Source organism: Octodon degus, unplaced genomic scaffold (assembly GCF_000260255.1).
Source record: "Octodon degus isolate 3935 unplaced genomic scaffold, OctDeg1.0 scaffold00266, whole genome shotgun sequence".
Taxonomy (NCBI): domain Eukaryota; kingdom Metazoa; phylum Chordata; class Mammalia; order Rodentia; family Octodontidae; genus Octodon; species Octodon degus.
Window position 1 is genome coordinate 1,458,129 of NW_004524842.1, and position 22,128 is coordinate 1,480,256.

The following is a 22,128-nucleotide window of genomic DNA, read 5'->3' on the forward strand; positions in this document are numbered from 1 at the left end:
ACCATGACAAGGAGTGGCCTTAGACTTTCCCACCCCTCCCGTTCTCCCCACCTCAAAGGCTCTGAGAGGAGAGCTGCTGCTCCCAGATCCCCCCCAGGGGTGCATCTCTTTTCCACCCCTGTTCCCTTGCCTCAGACCACGCCTGGGTAAGCTCTACAGACCAAAGCTGTTGGTCTGGGAGGCTCTGGAGTCTGTCCACCTGGAGAAGACGCTGGAGCAGGGACTCCTGAGGGCCCGCAGGGCTCTTCACACGCCCCTGGCTCCTGGCTAACGTGATGCCCGCGGGAGAATCCTTTGCTGCCTTGGTCTGGAGCCAGAACCCTGCAAAGGGACCCCATGGCCTCCTCCCCAAAATACAAAAGCCCATCTCCTCTTCCTTCTACAGGGATTGCTTCTTTCTGGATTTGAAGTAATTTGATAATTTGAGTTTCCAGCTCCAACCCTACATATTCTGTTCATTTCTTTTACATCTTATTTTTTTCCCTTGGGTCTGTCTCTTGGCTTTTCTTTTCGTCTGTGTTCCATCCATGGGAAATGCAGATAGCCCTCCTTCACGTAAGTGCCTCCTCATGCCTCATTACCTGTCTCCATAGCATTAACATCTGCTAGTCCTAGTTCTTAATTTAGTTTTGGTCCCCTTTTTTGTCCCCTAGAGGCTGAAGTAGATGACACCGTCTGGGCCCTAACCACACTGACTTAGTCTAGTTGTACCCCTGTTAATGTCTGTAGGTTACTTCAAGAGGCTAACACTTCTGTTTTAGAGCATGCAACTCGTGTGTCCTTGGAAACTGTGTCCACTTACTAATGTTTGTGTGTGTGATTGCCCTTGCCCTGTGGCGGCGATGTTGGCTGAGCCAAGCATGGTGGAAGTCTGCAGATGGACCCTGAACAGCACGCCACAGCGCCACCTCACCATTAGCCAGAATGCCAGGGAAGGGACCAGAGCCCCCGCCGGCCACTACTCAACATCCCTTCAAGGGAAAAGGAACTTGAGTTTTCACATTTGCTTTTAGGAAATAAAAGAATGATGTTCTGTCAGTTCCTTGCTTTTCTGTTGGCTGGCAAGCGAGGTAGATAGAAGTTTGGGCTCAGGATCCCTCCGACACAACAGCTGCAGTTCTAACAGTGTGGCAAGAACTTCATCCTGCAGGCAGCTGTTGTGGGGGTCAGACCCTCAGTTCTGGTCCACTCTGTTTGTTGGTGTTAGGTCCCTTATTATGTGCATTCCTGGGCTTCAAAAAGACTGAGCTCCTAACCTCATAATTCTCCTGCCTAGGGTGGGGGGAGGGGTTGTCACATCCAGATCCTGTAAACTGCAAGAGCAGGACCCAGAGGACAAGGGTAACAGTGTTCTGGGAGAGAGCAGACCTCTGCTCTGACCTCTTTGGCCTTTGTAGACGTCTCCAGGCTTCGCTTTGCTGTGACTCAGCTCTTCCTAGGCTGAGCTCAGCCAGGAATGGTTGAAGACATCGCACAGGCAGACCCAGGAGAAAAGCTATTCAGGAAGCTGCACATTCTTTTCATAAAAAGCTGCAGGCTCCTGAAAGACACTGAGGGAAACTTATTTTAAAATTTATTCACAAATACCGCAACAACAGCACAAGCTAAGCCGCTAAGTGTGGATGTTAGGAGTTCTTGAGCAAATGTGACATCCACTCTCTTCCTGAGTGGGGTTTGCATGCACCATCTTGGCTGGGTGCCAGGGCAGGGGTGCAGCACTCAGGTGGAAGGAACAGCTGGCTGCTCTGGGCTGCCAGCTGTGCCTCAAGGGAATCCTTGGGGAGCTCTTGTGGGTGGGAGAAGTCCTCCTGAGATCCTTCCCTGATCCTTAACTGGTTCTTCAGCAAAGTCTACGAGGTTCTTCTTTTCTGGATATGGTCCATAAATGCATGCTAGCTTTGTTATAGGAATGATGAGGAGGTTGGGGTGAGGACTGCTACGGGGTTTCTCACCAGGGACTGGAGTTTTAGTACTGAATCAAAGTAACTGAGTCTTGTGTCTCAAAGGCTGTACTGGTTTTTGTTCCTTGCCAGTTTAGGCCTGACAAAGATGAGATTTTCATAGTAGCAAATGTTCTGAGAGTTAGTGTTACTAATTAAACATTTCATTGAAACTTTTAATTTTTGGTTTGCTTTTTAATCTTTAAAACAAAAGATTCCAGGAAACCCTTTGGAGAATGGTAGCACCACCTCTCATTGCAGATAGACCACACATAATACAATGGCGGTGGCACAAGAGGTCAGTTTTTCGCAATCCTATAGTAAAGCTATGCTTTACAGAATAAGGAAATGAACTTCTGGATAAGTGTAAGAGAGGCATGGTTCTAAAATGAAGTGTGCCTGTGTTGAGTCCGAAAGCAGGACAAGGTGGTGGGTGTAGGAGAGCATCATGCCCGCGCTAGAGACGTCTTCACAGTTGTTCTTTGTGCCCTCATGTGCTTCCCTGAGTTTGTAACGTGGGCCAGGCATGTTCTAACAGCTTGCTGGCCAGGTCTGTCCTAGAAACGGATGCCACTGGGAAGATAATGCCAGCATTCACCACTGCTGTGACCAAACCCATCCTTTGGTACTAGGAAGTGAGGACCGGTCTTAGGAAGCACTTTAAGCTCTCACCGTTACTCTGGAAGGAACTACGTTGCCTGAGCTCAAGCGAACGAGATCACCCATCCATGTAGCTGTGAGTTTTCAGCAAGTCTGAGAGTCAGCCATACTGGTTTCCTCCACTGGCTCATCTTGCCCATGGACAGGCACGCCGATCTGGAAGGGCTTTTGGACAGCGGAACTGTGCTGGTCCTGTACAGCAGTCAGGCCCTGAGTGTACCTTCAGGCTCAGGGAAGAGAAGGCCCAGGGAGTGTGGGACCAGCTGGGGTGGCCTGCTGGGCAGAGAGGTGCTGGCTGCCAGACTTTTGGATCGGGAGCTGTCGGCTGAATGGACGGAGTTAGCCCTACTAGTGAGACGTCTCCATAATGATGTTTCTTAATAGACATCTCCACACTGGGGGCTTGGATATGTATAGGGTAGGGATAAACAGGGACATTAATGAAAGCCGCAGCTACTGAACATCCCTGCATCTGTACTGCTAGGTAGAAAGCGTGCCTCCCTCACGTGGAAATGCCTTGGTGCACAGCTCATGGATATGCGTGGTGGTAAGAGGTGGCCACGACTCTAGACAAACAAATAAAACTCTAATCTGGGGAAGTGTCCCTGTTTCATGTACCTCTAAGCCAAACACTCCCGTGGTGTCAAGACACTCAGGTGGAAAGCCCACGACTCCTGTCTGCCTTAGGAGGAGCAGCTTCCTGGCAGAAACGGGTACAGTATATTCCCAGCCTTTTTCCTCCATCACCAAGCCTCAGACTGTAGAATTGCAAGGCCTGAATATTGCCTCTTAACTGCCATGCCATGAGGCAAAGCGCTGTAATGGGACATAGAGCAAAATAGGAGTCTCTTCTGAAAAAGTGTCCTGACATTTTTGTTTGCTTTTGTTGTCTCCTAGGTGGCGAATGCAAGTGTACATTAAGTGTATTATGATGTATGTGCTTTAATCACATGAAATTCCATCCCTTTTCCATAGTAATACTGACAATTGTGCAAATAACCCAAATCAAAACATAAGAGAAATACGCTTTCAGCTGAATTTGCTACACCATCCAAGCATGACAAGTTAGTACCATAACTTCCTCCGATCTCAGGAGCAGTGTGTCCTCACTGTTTTGATCAGATACCTTCACCTACGAGGTAAAGGACCAAGCCATGAGCACCGAGGCACTGTTGGCAGCTCACTGATGCTTCTGCCAAATCTTTAACTTGCTCTCAACCAGGATGTGGTCTTGTGACTGTTGAAGGCACACCTTCTGACTATTAGCCAGTGAAAAGCTAAAAAAAAATCCCCCAGGGTTCCACATGTTTTGGATGAATGACTTCTACTCATCCACCACGTAGAAAGCCGCTTAATGACACTGTTTCAGCTCCCATCTCTTCTGCCTTCCCTTCTCTGGAGGAGCAGAGATAACACTGAACATTGCCAGCATCCTTCTGCCCCGGCAGCACCCCCGTAAGTCACTTTCTGTAGGAAGTTTGCGGAAGGCAGCCATGTTCTGAGTATCCTCTGCAGGACAAATGGTTACGAGCCTCACCATGTCACTGAGTAGGATGTCCAGTCTATTTCCATTTCATTCACTTATTAAAGTTGGAGAGTGAGACATAAAGCTGTTCAGACATGCCATAGCTATGTGAATACACACCTGCATAGAAACAAGGATATAGTATGTGACATGGTAGGCTGAGGTCTTTTTACCCACTGACAGTTCGCCTTAAGTCAAGGTCTGGGTTCCAGTTCCTGCTGTCCTTTTGATCATATGCAGACAGCCGGTGCTGCTGATTGGCTATTTGTTTTCAGCCAGGATTTGAGGCTTCTGCAGCTGCTTCTGGCCCAGACCTTTACCTGAACAGCAGGCCTTCGCAGCCACTTACCCTCCTGTTTTGAAGTTAGAGAGCTCTGCTGTGGGCTGGTCGTCTGACCTTTCTCCTTCCGACCTTAACACTCTACAGCTCCTCGTACTGACACCCCAAGATTGCTACTCCCAGTTTTCTACTCCGCATCTGTGTACCTCCACGATCTGTTCCCTCTCCCTTTTTTGTTTCACCTTTATTTTTCTTCCTTTAGCAGCTCCTGCTAGCTCTTCTACTCTTGCTCCATTGCCTTCACCAGCTAGTGAGTATCATTTTCTTCATCCGTCTCTCTGCAGGTTGCTTTCCGCCAGCCAGTTTGTCTGCTTAATACTGTCTTCTTCACCAGATGATAGTTCAGCTCAGGTGGTGCGAAGCCACATCAGGTTTTGGAGAATCAAATAAAAAGAGACACAGACGCAGGGCCTCTCAGCCTTAGGGGAGGCAAGAGAAGAGCATGGCTGTGGATAGGAAACCCCGCAGACAAATCCTGTAAAGCTGCCACAGCCGGCCCTGTCCTCAGGATTCCCAGTGGGCTGGACCAAAGCTGATACTTGGAAAAACCAAAGGAACTTACTAAGAAAAACGTCCACTCTCCAGGTTCATATGAAATGCTTTAAGGTGTTGTACTTTTATCCTTCATTTTAATTGGCACAGTTATACTCCAGTGTTGAAATTAGAGAATAAGACCTATAGCTCTCACTTTATCCATAAATGCATACATGTCTCATAAATATTTGTGGGAAAATATACAGTGTCTGTGTGCAGATGTGCCTGGCAGTAGGCACTTAGGGAAATGGCTTAACCCTTTGCAAGGCGGATTTCCTCTTTCTCTAAAACAGAATGAGCATTCCACGCATTCCCTTTAGAGCACAGCAGACCTGACAGCTCTCATCAAGACTGTCTTGGCTGCCCACCAGTGACCCAGTAGGGCCGGTGACTGGTCAGTGCAGGCTTTGTCATCGTGGCTGCCCTGGCTCAGGGCCAACTGTTTCATTTGGCAGCTGTGGTCCTCTGGTAGAGCAGAGCGTACCAGGCCTGCTGCTCTCTGGAGAGTTGAACCTAGCTTTCTAGACAAAAGAAGACAGACAGCTGCTGAGCAAGTGCAGGATGCAACCCCCGACCTGGCTCAGAGCAGCAGGAGCAGCGAGGGTGCAGGCAGGAGAGCCCTGCTGGTTGGCTGCAGCCTTCCTTGGCCCTCAGGAGCCTTTAGGGTAGAGGCTATGCCCCCAGAGGAGACTCAAAGCCCACACCCAAGAGCCACCTCTAGCATCCCTTGGACTCAGCAGTGTGCCTGCCACCTCCCACACACCACTCCAGCACCGGAGTTCAGCTTTGGAACCAGGCTGAGCTGGGTCCAGGCCCAGCTCTGCACCTTCTGCCTGCAGCTCCATGACCTCGGAGGAGGCCCTCAGCTTGTCGGAGTCTCAGATTTCTCATCTCTAAAATTAAGGACAGAGTACACTTCCTTTTAGATGTTCATTAAAATCAGAAATGAAACATTTAAAAAATGCAAAACACAGTGCCTAGTGTATAGCAGCTGGGATAAATAGAAAAAAATGGTTATGTTATTTCCTGCTGCATGAGAGTCATTCGTTGGCAAAATCCTTGTGTAATGTTTCTAAATATTTATATTAATACTGATACACCAGGGAAAAAAAACCTTCATCTTCTCTTTTCTTTATGATGTTACCTATATTTAAGTAGATGCGCAAACAGAGGTAATAATATATGTAACTGGGAGTTTAGCTGCATTCTCTCCTTCACCTTGACGTGCCCCTTCTGTCCTTCGTGTTTCCATAGCAACCTGGCCTTTAACTGCCCGTACAGCCACAGAACTGGCTAGTGAGTACCCAGTCGAGCTGCTCTCAGCCCCACCCCTGATTGCTACTTGCTGTCCACCCGACTTCAGGGTGACAGCGCTGCCTGCTGTTTCTCTTTTTCTTAACAGTAACAGTCGTGAATGCATGGGGGCTCCTAACCTAGAATGGTTTCCTAAGCATGCTGTTTGGCCAGGAGAGCAAACCAAGCATCCCCCAAAGTAAGGGGGTAATTATTCAGAGAATACTCTGAATAAGAAGGCCTTTTCAAATTGACTTTCACGTTAAAAATAGCAAAGGAGGGCCAGCGAGATAGCTCAGCAGACTAAGCACTCGCTTAGGCAAGCGCAGGGACCGGATTTGATCCCAGGCACCACACACCCTGCCAGCCCCACCCCTGGGCTCACTGGGCCAGCCAGCAAGACCGTAGCGGCGCACACCTCTGATCCCAGTGCTGGAGAGACTGGAAACAGGAGGATCACTGCTAGTCTGAGCTGCATATTGAGACCCTGTACCAAATACATTTAAAAAAAAAAATCAAAGGATCAGGGGAATGCTAAGCAGACAAAGAACAGCAGCTCCTTTTCAGCCATCCCTCCTCTGAAACATGCATGCGTGCACTCACTCACGCACATGTACTCCACGAGGGTGTTACAGCAGGACCAAGAGCAAGGGAAAGAGCAGGAGGAAATGGCTGCCTAGGGGAAGTGGAGGGTGTGCAGGGAAGGCGGGCGCCTGCCTCCTGGTGCTTGCCTGCCTTTGTCTTGCCATGCACAGAGCACAAACGTGCAGAAGGCTGAGCTGCTGCCATCCCCTCAGGATTCTTCCTCTGTGCTAAAAAAATGATGGACCAAAGAAACCTAAGCCAGACTCTTTCTCCCTGAGTTGAAAGTCGAAATGATGGCGCTGGAATTCAATTCTTGATAATAGAGTCAAATATCAGATTGCTTTTGCCATGATGTAAGATCCGGTGCTGAATCACCACTGGGGCAGTTTCCAAGCTGGCCTGTACGATGCTCCTGCAAAGTACCACGTGTGCTGAGGTCGTCAGGCCCCCCAGCTAAGCAGCAGGAGTGTGCGTGCATGCTTGCTGTGCTTTGCTGTGCACCAGAGTTTGCGAGGGGCTCAGATTTCATATTTCTGGATGTGCAGAAAAAAACAATACACATCCCATCACGCAGTAATCAGGGTAGGAAGGCAGAACGCAGATATGGAAAATATAGCTCCCACTTCCTGGGCCAAGTCTTCTGAGCCATAATGAAACAGAGAAGGGAAGTTTCCTGGTTTCACTGTATTGATTGCATGAAATGGTTCTTTTTATCCTGAAGAACACAGCTAACAGTCTGCTTTCTTGGTGGGGTGTGTGTGTGTGTGTGTGTGTGTGTGTGTGTGCTGTGATGAATTTTAATTCCGATGCTTTTGAGGTTACATTTTGTCAGCAGAACCCATGACGATGAGCTGTGCTCACATAGGCTTAATTTGAATGATGCACTTTTTTGTTTGTTTGTTTGTTTTGTGCGGGGTTTTTGTTTTGTTTTTGCACTTGGAAAAGGAATGCAGCTAACAACTCCCTTTCTTGTACAGTGTCCCTCTGGTCCTTTTTTCAGGTTGGTGCAGTGAGTGCCTCTACACAGTAAGAGAAAGCTAAAGATGCATCCACCCAGCTGTGTGATGTGTAAGGTTTCTCCCCATAACTTGGTCTGCCATGTCAGTGAAACACAATCTTGGTTGCAGATTTTTCATGAAGGAGGAATGAAGTGTTTCTTTCCTGATATGTGTTTCATTTTTTAATCTCAGACCTTTCTGCCCACAGATAAATGCTTAGTTGTGACATCCAAAAGAAGAAAGTTTCAGTCTGCTTTATTATTGAGCTACTTACCTACTGACCAGATTGTCAGTCGATGCTGAAATAAGGGAGAGGCATGTCACAGTTGGGCAGCAACCTGTATTTTACATGAACATACTCTAGTAAATGGGAACTGCACTGGGACTAATAACAAAATAGCTATGAGCATGCAGAAGTACATCAGCTATCAGTTAGTGGAGCTGAAAATAAACACATCTCCTCCTAGTTGTGCATGTGTTTGCTAGTCTATTTTTGAGTGAATACAGGTATTCTAAAGAAAATCAGAAGAGAAACTGTTTAAACCCGTGTCAAGTCAGGCAATCAGAAGCACACATCCTGTTCACTCAAAGTGGCAAGAGAATATGTCACTTGGCTAAAGCATTTCTAATTGTTTTTAATCAGCAGGTTTCTTTGGATAGAAAGGTATCTTAATCTCTCTTCTTAGCCTCAGTTGGCCAGACCTGTAATTTCCCAGGTCTATGAAAATTACAGTGGGAAACCCCAAAATGAATTTTAAGAAGTCAGTATCATTCAGTCCCAAATTGGAAGGCAGAACACAACGTGGGACCAGTAGACGAGTAGATGAATCCAAACAAGGAATTTTTTTTTTACATTGTAAATCTCAAAGCCATTCCTTATCAGTGCAGCCATGTGCTGGAGATATAACTTCATCCAGTGAAGCATCTGTTTAATGTTAGACTCTCAGCTCGGGGCCAGCAGTTCGGTGTCTGCAGTTTAGTGGCAACAGAGCCATTGTCTCAACAGACAGAATGGAAACCATTCCCAAACTGCATTGGCTTTGTCCTGTGTGTGCGTCCTGACTTTGGGGAGTGAGGGTATTGCAGACATGCAAATGAGGAAGGAGGGTAAGAACTTCAAGGCCCCCATCTCTGGCTTGCTCCCATCTATCCCCGGCTCGCTCTTCTCTGCCCTTGTTTCACAGTAGAAACATAAATTGCCTTTTGGTAATTTAATACAATCTTCCTTTTCCAGGGCTCAGAGTCTATGCCTAAATAATCTCGGGACCTTTCCTTGGTTGCTCATGACCTGTGTCATTGCCCTCACTTCCCAGGGGTGCTGAGACATTTCTGGAATCTATGAATAATGACTTTTACCTTTTTTCTTTTCCTTTAACAGTCTCCTGGATTGAGCTTGACATCTGGGTCCTGACAGAAACACCTCCCCATTTTCAAACAAGTGTTCATGCTCCTTGATCTGATATTAATATGCAGTGTTGCAGCTATACCTAATGCTTATTGGTGTTGTTAACCAAATGCTCTTTATGATTTATTATTCTTCTATTTCCGGGCAGTGTGACTGTCCTCCCAATGTTTCTTATAGATGCTGCTAATTTAATTTGGTTTCTTCTTTTATTTAGTCTGTGATTTTGTTGTTGATTTTTCTCCCTGCCCATTGTTTACATCAGTTTTTAATTTTTTGTATCTTCCATGTGACCTCCTCCACTTTCCTTTCAACCAATCATGTGCGTGCGTATCATGTGACTTTGTCATGTGGCTTGCATGGTGCTGATGATGTCGTCCACGCTGGTGAACAGAAGGTAAAACTCTTTGTTCTGATTAGTGAAATAAATCCGGAACCCCAGCCTGGCACCTAGAGCTTCCTGATTTCCATCTTGTCTCAGATTTTCTAAGTGATTTGAGAGATTTCCTCAGGTTCTCAATTCACATCCGAATTCGCCATTCCTTGCAACCTTGGCATGGCAATTTGATGACATGACAGGCTTTGGTTTAATATTTTGCTTCAAGAAATTTGATCAGACCAGCTGCTCTCTATAGTAAGACCATGTTAGCTAACAACACAATTTTCAAATTTGAATTTTTACCAGAATTATTCAAATTTATTCCCCAGAAACATGCTTTGTAAATTAGCCTATTAGCATTGCTATTTAACATTATATCCAATAGTTTTATAAACTACACTTGTTCTAAAATGAACCACAATACCACAAAAATGTTGGCAACCTTGAAATTTTACAGAAAGACGTAACTATTGTGAAGGTTGTATTTGTCCAGAACCAATAGAATTTCATCAAATTCATGTAAATTGAGAACTTTTGGAAATAAGAATTTGGATTAGAGCAGTTTGGCTGTGATTACTGAGGTGTCACTTTTCAAGAGTGACCCTCCCCCAGGCAGGGGGAAGAAACCAAGCAAAAGTCACTTGGCAATTACCATGACTAGAGATCTCCAAGTAATCAAGAAGCACATGATTGACCCTTGCAGCAAAGGAAATAAAATTATAGCCTAATTAAATGCATAGCAGTGACAAAATAATTAGTTAATACTGCGCCTGTCACAACCTTGTTAAAACATTTCTCACCAGAAAGGGAGAGAAAGGAGGCCTCTGCTCATGGCTTCCCCACTAAATCCAACACCTATTCAGAACCTGCCCTGGGAGTCAAACGCATTCTGTTCTCGCCTAACTGAAAAGTTTTACTTCCGGCATAGCCTGAGACACATACGGGCTGCACTGATCACCAGATCCAAACTAACATCAGTAACTGTCCAGCGTGCCCGTGCATGCAAGGGGCTCTCCACTGATCTCATTTCTCTGAGGACTGATTGGGCGACACGGTCAAAACCGTCAACAGCTTGTCTTGCACGTTCTTTGTTCCTGGTCTGTGGTGTGTCATGCTCCCCCATGTCTTGGCCCCGTGTACGTTCCCTCACCTTCACTCTCCATATCCCGTCTCGGGGACTCCTTCCTTGTGTACGTGGCAGCTTTGACCTCTGTTAGTCCCATTTACAGCCAGAATCCTGGATTTCTGTAGGAGCCATCCCTGTTTCTACAAAGGATGTGTCTGATATTTACATCGTATGAAATAAAGTGGGACCATCTCCAAAAAAATAAAAAAGGATGTGTGGTGCAGCCCACGGTAGATTTGGACCAACTTTAAATGCGATCTTGATGTCAGTCTCGGGGGTAAAGGTATTGGGACTCTAAGATTTTATAAACTTGAGTTCCATACAAAGTATTACAATTTTAGTGCTTCCCTAAATTGGCCACCAGAAAGAGCAGACATCTTTCAGACTGCGGTTGACTGCTCAGTAGCTTATAATCTGGAAAAATGTCTAGCTCTTCCCCATGAAATACTAAGTGTGTGAGCATATGTTGGATGTAGGATTTGAAACTCATTAGCTTATTGTTTTAAAACACCTTTGGCCATTTTTGTGTCGTGATATAATTCATGGTGAAGCAAAGCATGATGTTAACAAGTAGAAACTAGTCCACTCCTCTGAAGAAAAGAGTTTTTTAGACATTTAATCATGGCCAGAATGGTTGAAGATGTGTCCTGCAGTTGCTCCAGAAACCTGCCTTAGCTGTGATCTTGACCATCAGCGAAAACTGTAGCCAGTACTTTAAAAAACTTACTGGCAGCCTTAAGGGATCCCAGTGCTATAGGCACCCCCTCATCAACAGTATCCCCATCCGTGACAGCCACTCTCCTGTCATCGCAAGGGGCAGACTGAGGACTTGTTATTCAGGTGAGCTACCAGCAGTGGGAAGTGGCCTTTAGAAACAAAATCTAAGAGGATGGAGAGGTCGGAGCAAAGAACATTTACAGAGGTGGGATACAAAGCTTAGTTAAGGACAGGGTCCTTTTCCTGAGCACTACTAAGAGCTTCAGGAGAATGAGACCTGAATCCCAAAGGACTGCATGAGCTGGGAGTGCAAAGGGGAGTCATCCACCCTATGATTAATGGATCCCATGCTTCCTGGCCACCCGCTGTCCTCTTCTCCCTCCAGATTTCCTGAGCCTCACTTACCGTATGCTGACTGCTCTGCTCACCCACCCTAAGAGTAGCTGAGGGGTGTTCACTGGGTCCAGCAGCCCTGAAAGAAAGAGCAGAGCATTGACAATGGGGGCCAAGCACCATCCTGCATGGTCCGTGGTTCAGAACATGCAGAGCTTCACGTGAAGAGGGCCAGGACAGAGAAGCTGAGCTACCTGTCCAGCATGGCAGGCTGAGCTTGCTAGGGGGAAGTGTAGTACTCGCACACACCAAAGCGCGTTCTTAACGTGGCCTTGTGTAGCTGCAGGATTTCTGATGACTCCGCAGAGCCATGGTTTGGTCCACCATCTGTTGAGGACCCTGTAAATGGGACGCCCCCACCTCCCTACCAGTACGTGTGTGATGAGAAGTCCCCTGGACCCCTTCTGTCATGACGCCGCATGTTTGAGCATGGCTTCCTCCCCACGCATTCGTAATGACCTCTTTTTTTTCTTTAGCTACTGACAATGACTTGTACTAGGAAGTGCTGATTCTGATGAACTAAACTCTTTTAACACCCACTCTTCCTTCTTAGATTGAAAACATCACTAACCACTCCTTCCACGCCCTCCCTTATTTTTTTACAGCTGTGTGTCTGGATGTCCATGATCTCTGACAGGTCAACAGAGAGTTTTCACCAGGGTCTCTGTTTTAATTGCCTTTATTTCTAAGGGTTTCCCTCACTGGCGGCTCCCAGGGTAGAAAGCTAGGGGGAAGGGTCTGAAGAAGGACGTAGTAGTGATGTGTGTCAGCCTGAATTCTGTGGACAGGGCCCGAGGGAGGGGTGCTGCTGGTTTTGGAAACTTCCAGTTCACCTAGGGTTCCCAGCATAAAGGTGGAAACATCCCTGGAAGCTCATTTTTCTCCATAACCAATCTAGAGTCCACGAAATAGTGTGGAAGATGTACACCAATCCCCTTTGTGGCCGTGGAGGCAGGAGCGAGTTAATTGTTGGTTATAGTTATTTCTGTCCTAACTTCCTCGGGCTGGATCAGCCCCATAACCACAAGCCATACCTTCATGGTCATATTTTCTTTTTAGGATGATGAAACAAAGATAATTGATCAATTAATCTGTTGGTGTTTTCATGACACCCACGAGAAGGGACTCGGTATTTTCTGTGGTTCTTTCTGTCGGAGCTCATTTGATGCTATTTAATTTGTGCTTTGCGCTGCCATTTGCCACCCAGCCCCCAACACGCCATCATGATTCCTAAGAAAGCTGCTGCTGGAAACAGTTTATGGACCAGGTGCCTGAGAAAGCTTGGGCCCAGAGAGATTTCTCTGAAAAACCTGGGAAACACACCGACTCATTTTATGCACCAGTGCTCCCTAGAGGCAGTATGGAAAAGAGTCAGGTCGCTCACATAAGCACATCCTTAACTCTGGAAAGGAAAAAGAACACTGACTCTAGAGGCCTGATTTGGAGGGGATTAAAGGCTGAAGGCAAATTGACACCCATCGTTAACATTGTCAAGTTGTTCTTTGGGACTGTCAGCAAGTCTGACAGGGTACCAAAAGGCACCGGGGAGAATTAGAAGAATCTGAGTGTACGCAGCATAAATCACGTTAGATGCATTTGTTTGACATGTAGAGAGCTAAGAGCCCTGTTCCAAGAAGGAGAATTAGTGGCCTAATAACTCTAATCCGGATTCCCTAAGGCAATTTGCTGAACCCCTAAAGACCTGTCAATAACCTCCTGATGGAACTGTAATTTTCTGAGTTGGGAAAAAAGCAGGAAGCTTCATATCTGAATGGCTAGGTCACACATTTGAACTTTAAAAACTCAACAAAAAAGATATATACAAGTTTCAAATTAGCTCAAAGAAATAGCGAACTAAAGGACACAGGAGTTAGGAGAAACAAAAGGAACAGTGGTGTGGGCCCCCGGCAATGCTATTTGTTAGTAAAAATGGAAGTGTAATGTAAGCCCAGCATTCACGAGCAGTCCACAGTCAGACCTCAAAGCTGAATTCCTGTGGGAAAAGAAAGCAGAAGAGCAGACGATGGAGACTGAGCCTCTTGCAAGGGACGGCTGCTCGGCACCCAGCACTCGGCACGGTGCAGAGCTCTGGGCACTTGGACTTCTTTGAGTGAGAAGTAGAAAGCTGTTTTTCTTCTAAAATTCACAAATGCTTCCCAGTGCCCTGGACTTGCAGTCATTTTTGTCTTGGCATTCTTTTTTTTTTTTTTTTGTTTTTTAGGGAAGGGCCTACAGGGTGTTCAGGGTCTCACTACTAGATCGGACTCATAGTGATCCGCCTGTTTACAGCCTCCCAAGAGCTGAGATTACAGGCGCACGCCACCGCACGCAGTCTCAATTGCCATCTCAGCGCACCCTGGAGGTGGTGCCAGCACAGCAGGCCCAGGGATTGAACCCCCGGCCCCTGAGACTCCTTGCAGGCGCTTTAATCCGCTGAGCTATTTGGCTGGCCCTTGTCCTGGCATTCTTATAGGCAGCAGTGGTTTCTAACCCCAGAGCCCCTGCTGATGAGACGAGGACCACGCAGCCAACTGAGAATAAAGGGCAGCGAAGTCCAGCAATTACCAAGGAAAAAAACCTACGCTCTCCATGGCCAGAAACATGTGCTTCAATTATGGCTTCTAAGGAAGAATTTCATTATGTATCTATCTGAGAATATTGGGGGGGAGGGTTGCATTCATGATTTACATGCTGCTAGGAAAACACCAGAACTGCCTGATATTGCTTATTTATTATCGGTAAGGTTAATTTTTAAGGCACTGTTGCTTTCATCTCTACATAAAATATTTGGGGGGGGGAAATTGAGTCGTAGCTGAAGCTAAGCTCACAGGGTGTAATTAACCCCAGGGGTCTTCTTGGAGCAACCTGCCTATTGCTGCTGAGTGGCAAACCAGCATTTACAAATAATTACAATATTGGTTTTGCTGAAATTGCCCATAATGATTTCAATCACAAAAGCCACCCCAGAACCTTGGGGCCCTGTGAATCATTTCCTCGGCTAATATGTTCAATTAAGCAGCAAGCATCCTGAATCCGGAGCCCTGGTTCCTTCTACAGAGCCCCTTTCCTTGTCCAGCATGGCTTTGCACAGAGAGCAGAGGAGAAGTTTTTAACTCCACTTTCAATTTTAAAAAAAGCTCACCATCAACATTTGAAGATGAATAAGACAATTGATTACATAATGCCTCCTTCCAAACCTGAGCATACTCACAGGTTATAAAAAAACAAGTTGATCAAAATCTCTGTGATTTTAGTTGAAAATGATATTCCTGTAGAAGTACTGTAATAGGAAAGATTGTATTTCTATCCAAGGACATCAGGTTTTTGTTTTGTTTTGCAGTACTGAGAATTGAGCTCAGGACCTTGCGCTTGCCAGGCAGGTACTTATTCTACTGAGCTATCTCCCCAGCCCAGACATCGGTATTTTTAAGAATTACTATAACTAAATTTTTCATTTGGCTAGAAAACCATATCTCATTCTCTTGAGGCTATTTAGTACCTAGTAGACATTCAGTACATACATCTGTTGATTAAATAATGGACAAACTATTTAAGATGATATATTGAATTGTGATATAGTGATATATTGAATATAATATTTATATTTGAATGATATAAAATACTCTAAATTGTATAATAAATAATATCAGATAGTCATTCAGGTAAGATAATAAATTATAGCTTTTTTAACTATGGTCAATGTTAGAACTACGTCATCACTATGATACAATTTTCAGAGCTTATCATTGTGTGTGATTCTCTGAAATAAACCCAGAAATAAAAGATTGCCTCTATCAGGGCTATTTAGTCCTTTAAAGATTGCCTGGAAAGATTATTGTTCATAAGGCTTTGCAGAGACTTGGGAGTCCCTTTTTCAATACAGGACATTTTAGGAAAACTTTTCAAAATAATAAAGCAAAACATTGACAACTCTCTACCTTGGAGATACAGCCTTGTTGATCTTAGAGTGCATCTCTCTGAAATTGGCTGAAGTCATACATCATGCCTGCAGGGCTTCACAATAGCATGGAAAGAGCTGGGGTATAGTAGATCCCCTCCAGTACAATGGCTGTCACTATGCTGCCCGGAAGGCAGACCCACAAGGAGCCCCAAGGAGCTCTGGATCCAGCACCCATGTGTTGCAAGCGTAGATACTAAGTGTGTGGCTGAGGAACCAGCCACCCTACGAAGGAGAATTCAGGCAAGATGTTCTGTGGCACTGATTCAGCCTGGGAAACCTACACTGCTCCATGCTGAGAGAAAACAGTAAGGAGGATAAAGCAAAGCACCCAGTGGCTTCTTTCATGTGCTCCTGAGGAGGCTCCTGGGTTCCCAGCCTGGTGGGTATGCTGGAAGCGCCGCCCACGCTGCCTTCTTTGCTAAAGCAAGTACACCATTGGCACACAGTCCACACTGTGAATCCCATTGCAGAAAGCTGTCATGATTAATGTCCATTTCCCTTTGATGCTATGGTCGCCAGCCATTTCAATTTAAGCTTCCAATGATAAATTCTCAAATATACCAGACTCTCTGCGAAGAGTTGGTTACCCTAATTCAGGCAGGGAATCAAATTTATCAAGTTGTATTGGGTCTTGCTCTTCTAGTCATTCATCAATGATGAATTTACCCCCAGACTTCATGGTCTGCTCTGAAGCAGAATATACTGAGTTTTCAGCACTGGACCTTTATAATGTAGATGTCACAGAAGCATTCCTCAAGATCTAGAAAACCCTACATACCTGCCATATCTAAACTACAGTTCTAAATGTCTTCCACTTCATAGTTGGGGTCAGTGGCTCAACAGTGATCTAAAATCAGGACAAGACCTTGCCTGCAACCCACTTATCACTGTATTCTTAGTTTTTTTTTTCTTTAATTACTGGTTGAAGAAAACAAATAAGAAAGATAGGGCTGACCAGATAGCTCAGTGGATTAAAGCACTTGCTTAGGCAAATGCAGGGGCCAGGGTTCAATCCCTAGCATGCTGTGCCAGCTCTGCCCCCCAGGGCACCCTGAGAAGGCGATTAAGACTGGGCGTGGTAGGACACGCCTATAATGCCAGGACTTGGGAGGCTGAAAACAGGAGGACCACTATGAGTCCAATCTGTGTAGTGAGACCCTGTACTAAATACAAAAAGAAAAAAAGAAACATAGCTTTTCCACAGGATATCCCTCAGACATCAAGATTATAGATTCTTTGGACAGCCAAATAGCTCAGCAGATTAAAGCACCTGCAAGCAGGCTCAGGGGCCAGGGGTTCAATCCCCAGGCCTGCTGTGCTGGCCCCACCCCCAGGGTACACTGAGATGGCAATTGAGACTGGGCATGGTGGCACACTCCTGTAATCCCAGATCTTGGGAGGCTGTAAACAGTCAGATCACTACAAATCCAATCTAGTAGTGAGACCCTAAACACCCTGTAGACCTTTCCCTAAAAATACAAAAAAAAAAGATTATAGATTCTCCTTGTTGCAGTGGTATATGTGCTTCTGTTACTACCATTTCTCAAACCTAAATGTGCCCAGAGATTACCAATGAGCCGTCACTGGGAGAGTGCATTTGTGACCAGTGCCAGATGAACTACATGCCGCTGTGTGATAAGTAGGGGCTCTGTGCTAGCTTTCCCTCCCTGATTCCTCTTGTATCAAAAGGAAGAGCTTCCCAAAGTGATTCAACAAAGAGGCCAAGCTAGGGGCCAGGGAGATAGCTCAGTAGGATAAGCCCGTGCCTGGCAAGTGCAGGGTCCTGAGTTCAATCCCCAGTACCAAAAAAAAAAAAAAAAAGGCCAAGCTAGATACTATCTTTGCCAGCCACAGAGTTCTTGGGGCCACAGCCTGGTGGCAAGCCTTTTCCTGACTCTTCTGTCACATGGCTGCCATTCTGTTGCACAGAGCACCCCAGGGTGACCACCCCCCAAGGTAACTATTGTATGGTCTCCCTAAGTTTTCTCTGTGATCAGCAAGTAGAAAGCAGGTGTAGCTCATCCTCCTAAGTCCAGGATTCCACGTGTTTCTGGAATCTTAATTTCACTCTTCACATCAGAAATTCTCTCACCTCATTCCTTTCAGCATAGACTAATGAAACAGTTTCTCATACAGTAAACCAGCATCTCACTTCCACCCCTTGCAGTTAGCCACATCCAAGTTTATCTTCCTAATCAAGCTGGGATTCACAGTGTTACAGTCTTAGTGAACTTACACTGCACAGAAGAAAAAGAAAATGACCTTTTTCTGCATTGGGTTGAGAAATGTTAAAGCCATTTGTTCCTTCTCCTCTCACAAAGAGAAAGACTCTAATGACTGTTGCTCTAATTCATTAAAGTGGCAAGGATTATCACTCATTCAGTCAAACCACAAACACAATGTACTTACAGGAAAGTTGCCTGTGGCCATTTCTGTTTTATTTAACCACAATTGGAAACTTATTTTTTTTAATGATCCTGAGCAATAAAATTTAATTCCTGCAAATCCAGTTACAAGAAAGCAGCACCATTCACTCCCACCAGGGATCAGACCCTCAGGCCCTTGGGGTGAGCACTGTGCCAGGGCAAAAGAACTGGGAAAATAATTCTATGGATACGATTTACTCCAAGACTTACATTTTTCCATATTACAGGCTGCCCATCAACGTCAGCTTTATAAGAATTAACTCTGTAGTTGTGAGAGTAGCAGAAAGGAAAAAGAGATAGAAAAAGTCTTTACTGAAATGGAAAAAGGACTTTGCTAATAGGGACAGTGTTTCCCACAAAGCCCCATAATGACACTCTCCTCTTGAGCTAGGACTGGTACAGCTAAGTGGAATGGGACATCCCGTATTCATTGCATCTGAGTTTCTGAAAAAGCAAGAGAATTGCTCAGGCTCACCCCACCACTGCGTCCCGTGCTGGTGGATGCTGTCACCATTCTGTGGCCTGAAGTTTCACGTGTGTTCACTGGCTGTTTCAGGGGAGCCCAGTGCGCCTAAGCTGGAAGGGCAGATGGGAGAAGACGGGAACTCCATTAAGGTGAACTTGATCAAACAGGACGACGGTGGCTCCCCCATCAGACACTATCTGGTGAAGTACCGGGCGGTGAGTGGCCTCCTTCCTTGACCCCACCCTAGATCTTGTCACCCTGACGCGCCTTGGCAGGGCAAGAGCATTCAAGTCCTAGGTGGGACGGGGGTGTGAGACTCGGGGACCTTGGCCAGGATTTTAAAATCCCATTGCTGACATTCAAGTCTTAGCCCATGTCCACACTGGAAGCATGGAAAGATTTCCAGAATGGCTGGCTTCATGGCAAACTAACGTCACAGTTGATTTTTCTGATTCTTACAGCCAGCGCTCAGTGCCTGGCACTCTCATGGTTCAGCGAGACAGAGATAGTGTGCAGGACTGCCCGAAGAGCCCGGGCTCCTGGCATTTGCCCAAGGCTGCTTCAGATCCTGGCGCAGTGCCGATTCCAGCCCCTGCCCGTGGCCTCTGCCCCTGAGCTGCTCTACTTTGGCCAAGGGTGACTGTGGCTCTGTTGCTTCTCCCAGCCTACTCACCTCCCACCTAAGCTCTCTGTCATTTCCACTGTCATCCCAGCGCCCAGACAGGACCCCTCCTCTTGTGGTTTTCAGATGACACCTGTTTGTGGCCAGCCACAAGCAGTTGCCAAAAGATGTAGTGCACATCTGGACCTCAGGAATGCCCTGTTTCAGGGATTTATTTATGGTGAAAAATACCAAACCAGAGTAGTTTCCTTTCTTCGGTTAATGCAGAATAAGGTGTTATCTGGAAGTTTGCTCCTTTCTGTGAGCCCTGTGAGAGATGAGGACCTTTACCTGCTGACCCTGCTGGAGAGCGCCCTGTGGACACTCATCCAAGGAACAGGGCCATCCATCCCCTCAGCCCTCCCTCCTACCTCATTTCTAAGCCAGCTTTGAGCTGGCAGAGTAGGAACTCTATCCTGGAGATACCACTGAATGACAGGTCCCCGTGACTTCTCACCACAGAGAAGGATGCTAGGACTGGCAGAGGGCCTGCACATGCCACTGGAAGCAGTTGGTGTTGTAGGAGGGAATGCCTTGGGCTTCTGTTACACTAATATGCCCAATAGGGAGAACATGGGCTTCAGAGTCAGTCACGCATGGCATCAGCTTCTAACCTTACCGCTCATCAGTGTATGAACTGAATAGTTCACCCAGTACTCCAAGACCTCCATTTCTTCATTTATGAAATAGGCATAAGCTTACTTAGCATGTCATTGTAAAGATTTCTCATAATATATGCAAAGAAATTCAGGTATGTCAGATGCTTAGGAGTCTCTATAAATCTAACTAATGTTAGTCCTGAGATGCAGGCTCCAGTTCACATCACCTCCCACGGAGGCCTTCTCCATGTCAGTTGGCTTAAACAGCCCTTGTGACTGCAGTGATCACTGGAGCAGATTGTTAAGATATTTTAGACATATTTCAACAACCTTGACTGTCCTTTCTCACTCACTCAAAACTTAATATTTGCTAAATATCATCATGTATTAATATGTGTTGCATAACACAATGTTTACTTTATTGACTAGTTGCTTTCTAGGCTAGTTTTCTCTTTTATAATGATGTTTGCTAACAGATAAAGAGTAAAGGCGGCGTAATTTTTTTGCTTGCTATTATAATGGAGGCCCATACTGACATATGCAAACTAACAGACAGCACAGCTCCTGCTGCCTGAAGTGACTCTGAGAAACTAGAATGCACCTATTCGCATTTTCCTGTAGTCCCAGGCCCTGGAACAAGCATTATTGCATTCTTAAGGGCATCTTGTTAGCTGGTACAAACCAGTGTGCCCGACTAACAAAGACCCCTGTGCTGCCAGACAGCTTCCAGCCTCAGCCTTGGGCCTGTGGTGGTCGCCAGACACCGCGGCCAAGCACCCTGCCACCCAGTAAGCGTTCGTCATACCCTGCTGTGTGCCCAGCATACACCTTGGGGCTTAGGCCTGGTGGAAAAGCCAGAGCTTGTGAAGGAGTGAGCTGCAGAGGTGTGAAATCATTGGAAACCTTCTTCTCCCATAACTGTTTTGTGGAGAGGGTAATCACTAACGACGCTTTTGTAAACTCCTGTTTGGAAGGTCCTCGGCGCAGACTCACTGGGGCCGGGCAGCCTCTAATGAGAGAGAGTATTAGATGGAAAAGAGCGGGTCCCAGAGCGCTGGTTTCAGACCTGTGGTTGTGGCCAGGAGAGCACATGAGCCTCTGCATGGGGCACTCCCTGTGGGTCCTATGAGCATCCCAAGGCTGGGCCTGGTAGCAGAACCCCATAATCAGCTGTAGTTGTAGAGACCACGTCACATGCATGAACAGAAAGCCTCATTCAGCCCAGCAGGTTTGCATAGCTTCTTTCCAAGAAAGCAAAGAGTGGCTTCGAGCCAACAGACTTGACTTTCATCATCACTGAAAGGAGACTGTGAGAAGTCACCTAACCTCTCTCTCTCTCTCATATTCCTGTCATTAGACTTAGCAAGACCCCAGCAAAACCTCCTGCCAGTTTTTACAGAGACACAATAAGAAAATGTGTGGATGGCTGTTAGTACAGTACCTGGCGCAGTGTAGGGGCATGATAAGTGAGAGATTTATTTTTAGTATAATTGGAATCTATGCAGCATTTACTTTTCAGAAAGGTGAATCACAGCTGAACAAGGGCAGCATTCTAAGATATGATTGCACGTGTGTGTTTTTACCCTTCTAGGAAGTCCTCAGGATTCCAGAGTTTAGCCCGAGGCTGGGAGAGGGCAGTACTTGAGCCTCTGCATACCCTGAAGGTGGCATGGACGATGCCCCTTCAGTGTCTGCTGTTGTTGGCATTTGCAGACATGCAGAGGCGATCTGATCTGTGTAATCCCGGGGATGTTTCAGGCTCATAAAATAAAAGACCATGTACGATCATCGCTTCTTACTTTTTAAAATATTACACCAGTAGTTTTTTCCTCCCCCAAGTTTTACCTAGAGCACGACCCAGCTGCAGTTTCATTAAAGCTTTCCGGTGTCATGTGTCTTTCCCTCTGATTCCTCCCAAAAGCTCTCCTCCGATTGGAAACCAGAGATCAGGCTCCCGTCTGGCAGTGACCATGTCATGCTCAAGTCGCTGGACTGGAACGCCGAGTACGAAGTCTCCGTGGTGGCTGAGAACCAGCAAGGAAAATCCAAGCCGGCTCATTTCATGTTCAAGACCTCAGCCCAGCCCACAGCCATCCCAGGTACAGCTGCCTCTGCTTTCTGTT

At 46.2% G+C, this 22,128-nt stretch overlaps 1 protein-coding gene across 10 annotated transcripts in view; it reads left to right on the forward strand.

The window, feature by feature from the left end:
• Positions 1–22,128, forward strand: part of Ncam1 (neural cell adhesion molecule 1) — a 318,282-nt gene that overhangs the window by 279,141 nt on the left and 17,013 nt on the right. For 3 of the 10 annotated variants that reach the window (XM_004646370.2, XM_023706604.1, XM_023706607.1), the window contains 6 exons: positions 541–555; positions 4,668–4,715; positions 6,254–6,295; positions 9,672–9,674; positions 18,836–18,960; positions 21,927–22,104. In XM_004646370.2, coding sequence (XP_004646427.1) covers positions 541–555; positions 4,668–4,715; positions 6,254–6,295; positions 9,672–9,674; positions 18,836–18,960; positions 21,927–22,104 — 411 coding nt within the window. The remainder of the gene's footprint in view (positions 1–540; positions 556–4,667; positions 4,716–6,253; positions 6,296–9,671; positions 9,675–18,835; positions 18,961–21,926; positions 22,105–22,128) is intronic. The other 7 variants (XM_004646367.1, XM_004646368.1, XM_023706609.1 and 4 more) reach the window with 3 other exon arrangements.